At 43.9% G+C, this 12,395-nt stretch overlaps 1 protein-coding gene across 1 annotated transcript in view; it reads right to left on the minus strand.

Moving 5' to 3' along the window:
* Window positions 1–12,075, minus strand: part of LOC311520401 (chondroitin sulfate proteoglycan 4-like) — a 63,141-nt gene extending 51,066 nt beyond the window's left edge. The window contains exon 1 of the mRNA XM_084627811.1: window positions 11,849–12,075. Within this exon, the coding sequence (XP_084483937.1) occupies window positions 11,849–11,936 (88 nt within the window). The 5' untranslated portion in view covers window positions 11,937–12,075. The remainder of the gene's footprint in view (window positions 1–11,848) is intronic.
* Between the last annotated feature and the right edge of the window lie 320 nt (window positions 12,076–12,395).

Genomic DNA, 12,395 nt, shown 5'->3' on the forward strand with positions numbered 1-12,395 from the left:
TGATAGCCCTTGTTCCCTCGCCTCTCACAAAGAGCTCCCATGTATGGGTTTATATTGTGTTTACTTGGCTACTTAAATGTCTAACCCATTTTTACAGTGGCTATTCATCATATACAATACTCGGACTACAGCTCACAAGCCACAAGTGGCTCTTTAATGTGTCTCCTGCAGCTCTTTCCAGCTCGTGTGTGATTTAATTATTAACCAACCAGAATGCTTTTGCTATGTTATTAACCAATTCAGTTATCAACTTGCACTAATTTATTAACTTATTTGCTGTGAGAATATATAAATGTCTCCCCTGTCCCTCTTTTTAAATATCAATAGTACTATAGGTAAATGAAACAAAGTCACACAACTGTGGCTCTCTTAGGTAATGTTAATTGCTAATTGGGCTCCTGAACCACTGAGGTTGCCACAGACTGACAGAATTGTAGGGCTTATGGTGACCAGATGTCCCAGTTCTATAGGGACAGTCCCGATATTTGGGACTTTTTCTTATATAGAGACCTATTACCCACCACCCCGTCCCAATTTTTCACACTTGCTATCTGGTCACCCTAATAGGGCTGGAAGGAATCTCCAGAGGCAGGTAATCCAGTGCCTTGTGCTGAGGCAGGACATGGTATACCTAGACCAACCCTACCAGGTGTTCATCTAAAAGATGGGTATTCTACAAGCTCCCTTTGTAACCTATTCCATTGCTTAACTATTCCTATAGTTGGAACATTTCCCCTAACATTTAACCCAATCTCTCTTGCTGCAAAAATTAAGCCAATTAACTTCTTGGCCCACCTTTAGTGGACATGGAGAACAACTGATCATCATCCTCTTTATAACAGCCCTTAAAATATATGAAGACTTATCAGGTCTCCCCAAGAGTAAACATGCCCAGTTCTTTCAGTCCTTCCTCATAGATAAGGTTTTCTAAACCTTTTATCATTTTTGTTGCTCTTTTCTGGACTTACTCTAATTTGTTCACATCTTTCTTAAAGTGTGCCATCCTAAACTGGATACAGTGTTCCAGCTGAGGCCGCACCAGTGCAGAAGAGAACAGAACAAGTACCTCCCTTGTCTTAGATACAACACTCCTGTTAATGCACCCCAGAATGAGATTAGCCCTTTTCATAACTGCACTCGCTCAAATTCAATTTGTGATCCACTATAAGCCCAGATCCTTTTCAGCAGTACTACTGCCCAGTCAAGTTATTCCCCATTTTGTAATTGTGCATTTGATTTTTTTAATTCCTAAGTGTAGTACTTTGCACTTGTCTTTATTGAATTTCACCTTGTTGATTTCAAACCCATTATCCAACTTATCTTTGAATTCTATTCCTGTCCTCGAAAGGGCTTGGAACCCACCTCAGCCTGGTGTCATCCACAAACATAAGTATACTCTCCACTCCATTATCAAAGTCATTAATGAAAATAGTTAATAGTACTGGACTCAGAATGGACTCCTGTAGGATCCACCAGTTATGTCCTCCCTGTCTCACAGTGAGCCATAGATAACTACTCTTTTAGCACAGTCTTTCACTCAGTTTTACACCCACTTTATAGCAATGTCATCTAGACAACAGTTCCCTAATTTGCCTATGAGAATGTCATGTGGGACTGTGTCAAAAGCTTTCCTAAAATCAAACTGTATCTGGTCCCCACATCCACAAGGCCAGTAACCCTGTCAAAGAAGAAAATGAGGTTGGTTTAGCATGATTTGTTCTTGACAAATCCCTGTTGGCTCTTACTATTTACCCTATTATCCTCTAGGTGCTTATAAATTGATTCATAATTTGTCCAGTGTCTTTCCAGGTATTGAAGTTGGGTTCCGTGGCTCCTCTTTGTTCTCCTTTTTAAAGACCGGTACTATGTTTGTCCTTCTCCAGTCTTCTGGGACCTCACCCATCCTCCATTACCTGAAAGATAATCAGATAGCCTAGATTCCTTCAGCTATGTCTTTAAGTATCCTAGGGTAAATTTCATCAGGCCTGGCCAACTTGAATACATCCAACTTATCTAAATATTCTTTAACCTGTTATTTCCCTTTTCTGGCTTTTACCCTGTTCCCCTGTGGGATAAATACTTAAACAGTCATTGGGCTGGGGAGTGGAGATAGACAGAATGACTCTGTAGTCCAATGGTTAGGGCACTCACATGGGGAGGTAGGAAACTCCAGGAGCCAGTCCCTCTGCTCCAATCACTCATTATTTATCCACAGTGAAACAGCTTCAACAGGAAAGACTGAGGGAGCCTAGGACCAAACTATCCCATAGGCCAGTGGTAAGAGCGCTCTTCCAGGAGGAGTCCCCTGTTCAAATCCTTTCTCTGTCTGTGGCAGAGAAGAGGGAATTGAACCTTGGCTGCCCACATCCCAGGCAAGTGCTCTAACCAACAGGCTAAATGTTACAAGGTGGGTGGTGGCTCCACCTCCACCAGCCATTGTGTGGAGCAAGGCAGGTGCCTAACTCATTCCCTCAAGAGATGGCTTAGGTTCTAAACTGCCTGACTCCTAGACAGGGGTTCCTGTTTGTGGATTGCTTAGTAGAAATAGGTGCCTCCCTGAAGCCTGGACTTGGGCATCTATCTCCGAGAGAAGGGTGGGGCTTAGCATACACCACTGTCATCGGCATCCATAGGCAGCTCCCTGCCTAGCATACTAGCTTTGTGCTAGTTTTTTTTAATTTAATTTTTAAGCTTTGATCTCTTCCTGTTAATTATATAAGGAGCCTAGGCACTAACTCAGGCTTTGTCGATCACAGTGTTCTCCCAATCATTAGCTTTTCTGGTAGTGTTCCCACATGCCTGTGCTATTCTTTTATACTCATATATATATTATATATACACATGCACACTGAATACCACCCATTTATATTACTGAACTGTTTATTTTCTAACCTGACTTCACTTTTTTTACATGGGAAATGTTTTGGTAGCTCTCACATTTCTGTAAAACAAATATAATTAGCGGTGATGCCAATTGAAATAAAGGCCCAGATGGCTTCCACTCCCTGCCTCCCATAAGATTCATGGACAGTCCTCCTGTGTCCTGAGCAGAAATAGGGGTGAGGGAGTTAGTTGGATAATAACATTGTCCCCCACTTCCTGGAATCCTATAGAAGGCTCTGCAAGGAAGAGGGGTGAAAGCTAGACAGGCCATGGGAGCGAAATCATCATCCCTTCATAGAGATTCCTCAGAAAAAGGTAGCACAACCTAGGAGTGCATTATCTTGTCCTGAGCCCTCCTCTGTGCAGGGGTATCCCACATGAAGACGTTCCTGGGACAGCTGCACCCAGGGAAGGCACTGACAGCATGACTACAATAGAGCCATACTGCCAGGGAGCAGCACATGCCTTTGGTGCTCATGAGAATAATTTATGGGTAATTTCACGAGGGCTTTTCATAGAGTTCTCCTCCTTCGCCCCCTTCTGCAGGTTCTTTTCTAGGAGAGTGCTCTCTAGGCCAAACATTTTAACAAACTGCAAGGAAAAGATTCTGTTTTTGCTTGTCATAGTCACTGAATAAGCTACAAGAGCTATATTTCCTGAAAATAACAAATGCCTCAAGGGGAAAAGTCATTAACAATATTTTATGTACCATTATGTAAACAAAATAAGCTTCCATTCAAATCCAGATCTACATCCAGACAAAACAACTTCTTGTTCTTCTTTATTAAAAAATAGAAAACAGCAAAAAAACAAGATTTCTCCCATATTTTAAATGATTTTAATGTGGTATGAGCAGGTCTAACACTGAATTCAAAGCTAGATTTATGTATGGTGAGCAGGATTTGGCCCCAAGTATGCTCCTGTAGAGATCCCCATGCTTCCTTGTATTTAATAAACAAAAAAATAAAAACTTGGCTTCTGGGGCTCATTAATAGAATCCAGGGTCACCATCTACTGCACAGATAATGGACCTAATTTTGTTCTCACACTGGCATAAATCACCAGTCAATGGAGTTGCTGAGAGAAGACTCAGATATGATATATTTACAATGAGATAATATGATATTTACAACGAGAAGTAAGACTACTCCAAATTAATGTTAAAAAAATCACAGGGAAAGTAAATTTGGGGGAAGTTCTGTGGCCTATGTTATACAGGAGGTCAGACTAGATTATCACAATGGTACCTTCTGACCTTGGTATCTATGAAATGATTGACTCATTTGATATAAAACTTTAATAACGGAGTTCACATTAATGCAACAAAAATACAGAGAACACCTATTGAATTTCTTTTGCATTGACACATATCTGCTACACATCACACTACTTGCTATAGTAGACATACTAAAAGTAATACAGTATAATAACAGTGATACTTCCAGTTTTCATAAACAGTGTCCAGGCCTTCCTTTCAGTTTTATAGTTTTTTCTGGGAGGAATTCTCGCTTTTTGGTTTAGGCACGAGATGAGGACTCAAAATTGAGACTAAATTCCCAGCTGTCATAGAAATCTCTCTGAGTCCAAGTCATAGAATCAAAGGACTAGAAGGGATCTCAAGAGGTCATCTAGTCCAGTCCCCTGCACTCATGGCAGATCATCTAGATCAGGGGTCTCAAACTCGAATCACCAGGAGGGCCACATGAGGACTCATAGGTTGTCCCGAGGGCTGCTGCCCCTGCCCCCCACTTGCCCCTGCCCGCAGGGTGCAGCAGGGGGCTCAGGGCAGGGGGTTGGGGTGCAGGAGGGAGTGTGAGGTGTGGCAGGGGGTTGGGGTGCAGGCAGGGGGCTCAGGGCAGGGAGTTGGGGTGCAGGAGGGGTTCGGGTTCCAGCCCAGCACCACTTACCTTGAGCGGCTCCAGGGTAGCAGGGGCACACACTGGGGCCAGGGTAGGCTCCTTGCCTGCCCCATCCCCGGGCCCATGCCGCTCTGCTCTGGGAAGTGGTGGGCACCCTGTCCCTGCAGGCCTGGAGGGGGGGAGGGGGGAGCAAAGAACTCCGTGAGCTGTTCTTGCCTGTGGGTACCTCCCCCGAAGCTCCCATTGGCTGTGTTTCGCCATTCCCGGCCAATGGGAGCTTCAGGAGAGGTAACCACAGGCAAAAACAGCTCACGGAGTTCTCTGCTCCCCCTCCCCCCAGGGCCGCAGGGAAGCGGTGCGGGGCCCTCAGCACCATGGGGTTGGCAAATCCGCTGGCAGGATCCAAAGCCCTGAGGGGCCGGATCCGGCCCTGGGCTGTAGTTTGCCCACCCCTGGCCTGGAGGTAGGCTGGGGACGCAGCGCGCTGGGGAGGGAATGGGGGAGGGGGAGGTCCGCGGGGAGCTTGGCGAGCCGTAAGGAAGAACACCGTGGGCCGCGTGTTTGAGACCCCTGATCTAGATCATCCCTGACAGGTGTTTGTCTAACCTGCTCTTAAAAATCTCCAGTGATGGAGATTCCACTGTTCTCAATCTCTAAACCAAGGATAATGCTTCCCTACACCACAAAGGTGTTGTGAGGATAAATTCATTAATGTTTGTGTGATGCTCCAAAACTACACTTAAAAAAAAAAAAAAAAAAGCTAATAGAATGTTAGGAACCATTAGGAAAGGGACAGATATATAAAACAGAAAATATCACAATGTCATTACATAAATCCATGGTATGCCCACACCTTAAATACTGTGTGCAGTTCTGGTTGCCTCATCTAAAAAAAAAAAAAAAAAAAAGATGTATTAGAAGTGGAAAAGGTGCAGAGAAGGGGAACAAAAATAATAAGCAGTACGGAACAGCTTCCATCTGAGATTAAAAAGACTGGGACTGTTAAGTTTAAAAAAGAGACATGGACATGATAGAGAGCAATAAAATCATGAATGGTATGGGGAAAATGAATAGGGAAATATCTAACCCTTTATATAACACAAGAAGCAGGGGTCACCTGATGAAATTAATAGGCAGCGGCTTTAAAACAAAGAAAAAAAAGAAGTACTTCTCCACACTATGCACTATCAACCTGTGGAACTCATTGCCAGAGGATGTTGGGAACATCAAAAGTATAACTGTTCAAAAAAAATTAGATAAGTTCCTGGAGGACAGATCTATCAGTGGCTATTAGCCAAGATGGCCAGGGATGCAATTGCAGGCTCCAAGTGTCCCTAAACAGCCACAAGTTGTGCTTGGATGACACGGGATGGATCACTTGAAATTGCCCTACTCTGTTTATTCACTCAGAAGCATCTGGCATTGGCCACTGTCAGAGACAGGATACTGGGCGAGATGGACCATTTGTCTGACCTCGTATGGCTGTTCTTATGTTCTTACAATGACGGGAGCCATAAGTACCAACATATTTCTTTACTCATCTTCAGCAGCTGCTTTTCCTAAATGCAATTTTATATAAAAAATGTTTTTAAAAGAGTGCAAGAAGTTTCAAAAAGCACTGGCAATGTTGAAAATCTTATATGGTGGGATGTTGAGTTAACAGGTCTCTGTTTTAGAGGGTCAGGTCCTTTGTGACACTTCACAGTTCCAAATTCCTCCTGGCACTGCTTTCTCCATTAACACTACTGTGCTTCGACTATGTGCACACAAGTCAAGAGTAAGGATCTAAACTACGGTTCTTTGAAGCAGTGTGGGCTTTTCACAACAGAATTTTAGTAAATTATTCTTGACTGCTAGTACAAAGAGCAGAAGCAGAGCAGGACAATGCTAAATTAGGAGCAGAGCCCCAAAATGAAGGAGCACATGAGTCTAGGGGAGAAGATAAGTTTTTGGAGGCAGGAACTAGGGGAGGAGGAGGAGGAGAAAAAGAGATGGCAGAAACAATATTACATGCCAAACTGTTGCTAAATGACACTGACAGTGCAAAAGGAGTGTGGGACGGAGTTTTGCTACATTAGCCTTTGACATTATAAAGCACATCTAACCTTTAATCCAAAGTAAATCTTCTGTTTATCCAATCTTTCCCCACTATCGCACTTAGTTATTTTGTGTACAATGAAAAGCAAATACTAAATGAGCTTGCAAGCAAATAACCCTCACCAGCAGAGTGTGCAGCATACCTGAAATACACTTTATCTGTAAATCCTTCCCCTATCACAATTCAAGAAGAAAGGTGGTCTTGTGATTAAGGTACTTGACTGCAACTTAGTAGGGCGCAGTTCAAATCCTGGATCTATTACATACTCTTTGTGAGAACGTGGGCAAGTCATTTAACCTCTCTGAGGGCTTGGCTACACTTGCAAGTTAGACCACATTAAAGCAGCCCCAGGTCCCTAACTCCCAACCCGTCCACACTGGCAAGGCACTTAGAGGACCTGGACTCTGCAGCTGGAGCGCTCCTGATCATCCAACTCCACGAGAAGCGTAACGCTTGCTGCGCCTCAGCTGAAACGCCCAGGCATCAGTGTGAACGAGGTGTTCCATTACTGCGCTATGATCAGCCTCCGTCCCATAATCCCCTTAAGTGATGTGGCCACTCTTGTCATTGTTTTGAACTCGGCTGTAGGAATGCGGATATCCCTTTCAAAGCTCTGTTTTTGACAGCCAGCATGCTTATCTGCTCTGGGACAATGCAACCATTACTGTGGAATGCTGCTTGCTGTGTGTGTGTGACAGAGAGGCATGGGGGAGGGGGGCCTTCAGCTGTCTGAATTTACAAAACAGCATGCTGACACACTCTCAACACTCCAAAAACCAACTCTCTCTCCCCCCACATACACACAACACACTCCCTGTCACACTCCACCTTCCCCCCCTTCCCCCACATTTGAAAAGCACGTTGCAGCCACTTGAATGCTGGGATAGCTACCACAATGCACTGCTGTCTGTGGCGTTGCAAGAGCTGCTAATGTGGCCACACCAGTGTGCTTGAATCTGACAGTATGAACACACTACAGCACTTTCCCTACTGCACTCTCCGAGAGCTGGTTTAACTCACAGTGCTCTACATCTGCAAGGGTAGCCATGCCCTGAATCTCAGCTAAGCTTTTGGAGGCAGGAACTGTCTCTCAGGCCTAGATGACACTAGAAAAGCTTTTCTAGTATAGCTATACTGGCAAACTGTCCAAATGTAGACTCAGCTGATATCAGAACAAGAGGGCTTTAGGTATAGCTTATACCAGCTTCTCAAATGAATAAGCTATACCAGCAAAAGCACTTTTTTGCTTGTATAACTGTCTCTATACTATGGCTTTTGCCAATATAGAAATGTTATAAAATAAACAAATAAGTCACACCCCTAAGTGACATTGCTACACTGGCAAGTTTCTAGCGCTGACCTGGCCTTGTCTCTTATTGTGTTGTTTGTAAACTGCCTAGCATAATGGAACTGTAGGGAGTAGACCTGAATATTGATGTAAAAATAGTTACTAAAATATTTATTAAAATTTTTGCTTGTTATAATCATAAGCAACTCTTTATCAGACTCAGAAAGACAAGAGTCGCGTCTCCAAGGATTGGTAAAAGGAAAGACAATGCCATCTTTAATAACCATTTAAGTTTAGAGACTCTCTAAGAGTCATTAAAATTAAGCAGATTATTGAAAAGCAAAAGCATTTTATACAGGAAATAGGAGTGCTGGACTAATTTGAAACAGAATTTCAACTTCTATTCAATCCTGAAGGGATTTGGGGACAGTGACTATGCATTTTAATCATACAGAAGGCTATTTATTCAAACTATTGAGCTGAGATTAAAATTAATGGATCTAGTATCATCTTGGTGAATGAAAAGTGTCACGTGTAATTCTTGAACACTGAGAAGAGAACAAATGATCCACTGAAGATTAAATACTCTTAATGTCAACATGCCAAGCACACTCGCCCTAAAGGTAGAGGGTGCAGAAAGAAGATCTGGTATTTTATCAGTAGTAACTGCTGATACCAAAAAGGTCAAAACTCCTTAATTGTGTTTACAATGATGTGGGAACATATGGATCTACATTAAAGATGTATATTTCAGATATATAAGTCAATAGACAAAAATCTAACTAATTAAAAATGCAACTTACTTCCAGGAAGTAAAACAATTAAAACACTCATCTATTATGACAATTCAGAAGAAAGACCATGATCTGTACATATATATATCTTTACTCACATAAAGTGGTCCATGGAAGTCACTGAAACTACTTCGCAAAAAGAAAAGGAGTACTTGTGGCACCTTAGAGACTAACAAATTTATTTGAGCATAAGCTTTCATGAGCTACAGCTCACTTCATCGGAGAGGGAAGCCTTTTAAAAAAAAAAACTACTTGTGAGTGTAAACTACCATGTGTGCATCTTTAGATTGGATCCAAAATCATATTAAAACCTATACACATACACTACACTTAATTAACAAGAAATGTTATTCAGAAAGAAAAAACGGTGACAAACTTGAGTCCCAATCCTGCAACTTCAAAATGTGTCAGAGGTTTGCAGGACCTGGCTCATAAAGACAGTCCCATAGAAAAAATATCTTTTGAGGATAAGTCCATTCATTCTGTGTACTTCATTTTTAGCCATTAATATGATGATGAAAATACAATATAAATCAATTTCTGCTAGGATCTTACTAATATAAGATCTAATCCTTTGCAGCTAATATATATTTTTTAAAAAAACTATCAAAGAATTTCCTAACACAGAAGTCTGAAAACTTCTTAACTTTTAAATATAGTTTCAATGCTGTTTATAGACTTCTTACATCTATACTGTGTCTTAGTATAAAATATATGTTTCACACCAGTGCTTTCTTTAAAGAACTCACTTTCAGAGAGAGGCTTCAAGACTCAAGGGATTTTCAAGTGTGCTCAGCATGGGCCTAACTCTACCACTATTGCAGTAAAAGGCAAAACTCTCATCAACTTCCACAGGAATTAGGCACAACGTGAGTACTTCTGAAGAGTACTTCTGAAAATCACGTCATAGAGCTATACATAAAAGCAACAACCACTCCCAACTGTAATTGGGATTTCTTGTCACTAAAACCCGTGAGAACACCATCTGGGACTGCATATCACAGGTCAAGATACCATGTTGCAATCCGAGCCCCATATATTTAATGCAGAATGCATGAAAATAGTTCTCGAGGGAACACTACCAAATATCTGAAGTACTGCACATTATTTTAAAAGAAAATTATATTGTCTTTACAAAGACCCACTATCTCGTAACACTTAATCCCAGATAATTAAGACATCTATATTACACTTAGGGGGCCTCTGAAATGATGAGCACCCTCAACTTCCAAGGAGAATTCCACTGCAATTTACTCATGGGCTGTGGGGTTCCAGAGAGTTGTGGCTCTGCTACAATGCACACTTCTACAGCTACTTAATGTATCACTCTGTAAATGGCTATTTCAAACTGCAAAATTACACCCACTGTTAGAATATAGGTAGTAAGAAAAACTACAGCAGCTGATATTATTTATTATAAGGAGAAGTAAAAGATTTGAGATTTTAGTTACACTGTTACTTTTAATGATAGCATAAGAGACTTTAAAGTTCTTTGTCTAGAAGAGTTGCATGGGGTTAAGGCATGAGGTGTCTCAAATTTAATGGCTAGTTCTGAAAATTTGGAACACTACTTTACAAGCGAACTAAAAAAAGGGGGGGGAACCTCCTGCTTGTGTCTTTGATTTAACTTCTGTGATGTAGGATGACCCCCTGCAGTTAAAAGGAGAGAGAAGCCTTTTAAAAAAAAATTATTACAGAGATGGGACATATCAAGTTTTCAGGAGGGTCCTCCTGAGGACTGCAGACCTCCGTGGAATAGAGACATCACAATAGACTAAAACCTGAGCTGACGTTTCTTTGCCCTCAGTTGAAAGGGAAGAGATGTTGACTCCTTGACAAAAAGCTTTTATCCTGTTTGTCAGGAGCTTAAGTTAAACCAGTCTTAACAAAAAGTAGTTTAAAAAATTGACTGAACACCAACTCCCCTTCTACTGAGAGACAGGGCAGCTGCAGCTCATACTTTCAGCTTTGCTCCTGCAAGCCCTTAGGTATGTACCTAATTCCTCCTTTTTGGCACTACTCTTATGAATAAAGTTATGTGAATATGCAAAGTGTCTCTCTTGTGGTATCACTGTCCCACTAGCTCTCCAGACAGCCCTCCAACCAACAAAACAAAAACAAAACCAGAAATCAATGCCTAATATTTCAGGAGACCAAAAAAAAAAACAAAACACCCCAAACCCGAAAAAAATCTTTAAACTAAAAAGCTTTTAAGGTTTTTTGTTATGCACCATAAAGGAATAGAACAAACAATGTCCTCTGGCCTACAACTTTAATGTGCTGATAAATCTACAATCCACTGTAAGCAAATAATATACAAAGAAAAGGTCTAAACGTTATGTTAAGGCCTGACCTTTCTTAAATCCCAATTCCGACCCCTGATCCTGCATTTCTGCTTCCACAGAACGAACAAGACCATCAAACCCTTCCTGATGGGCTACCTCTGCCTGAAAATTGATACGCAGCGAGGGAAGTGCCTGTCAGATGAGTCTGACTTGGGATTGCAGGTCTGTTCACAAATACCCCAGGCCAGCAGGCAGTACAGCGCGCCCAGGGAATTGAGCCCCCGCAATCACTGTAGCTGGGTAGCAGCGGAAAGCGCTCGCCCCGGCAGGGCGTTGTGGCCCGAAGTGCCCGGGGCCTTTCCCCTTCTGCTGCAGTGCAGCGACCGCCGGACCCCAAACCCGCCACGCATGTGTCGGCGGCTCCAGCTGTCGGGCTGCGAGTGGCACCGTCCCCGCGCGGCGGCCGGAGCCGGAGGGCCAGGCCGGGCAGGGGCTCTCAGCCGCGGCGGCCGCGCAGAGGGCGGCAGGCCCAGCCGAGCGCACCCGGAGCGGGGCAGCATTGCTCCGGCGTCGGGCAGAAGCCCAGCCCAACCTGACGAGAAGTTTCCGGGAGGCCCGGCCAGGGGTCTCTCCAGCCCTACCTGCGAGAGCCCGTAGGCTAAGGGCAAGCAGCAGGGGCAGGGCGCCGGGGAGGCCGCCGCCGCCGGGACTCCCCCACCCCGGGGCCATGCCGCCTGCGCTCCCAGCTTCACCGGCTCCGCGGGCCGCCCGCTCCAGGTCCGGCGAAGGAGGCAGCAGCGGCCCCGGGGCTCAGGGCCACAGCGCCGCCCAGCCCGTGCAGCAGCTGTCGCGCTGGCTCCGGTCGAGTTACACTTGGGGGGGGGCGCAGGCTGCTCCCGGGGCGGGGCTCCGGGGTGCCCGGCCCTGGGGAGAAGAGGCTACAAGGAAGCTCCCAGCCCCCATTCTCTACTACCTGCGCCCCCTTGCTGGCCCCCCTTGCCGCTGAACCGCCCCTCTGCCCCACTCTCACCCTCTAGCCCCCTCTGCCCTGTCTCACTCGTTCCCCCTTGCCTTCGCAGCTTCTCCCCATTATCACCCAAACCCGTTTCAAAACAGTTGTTTGGATCATTTTAGATGGGATTTTAAAAAGTGCTTATGTCTGTTGGACATTTAAGCCCAGATCCACTT

The sequence above is a fragment of the Lepidochelys olivacea genome (genome assembly GCF_965140295.1).
Source record: "Lepidochelys olivacea isolate rLepOli2 genome assembly, chromosome: 5".
Taxonomy (NCBI): Eukaryota; Metazoa; Chordata; order Testudines; family Cheloniidae; genus Lepidochelys; species Lepidochelys olivacea.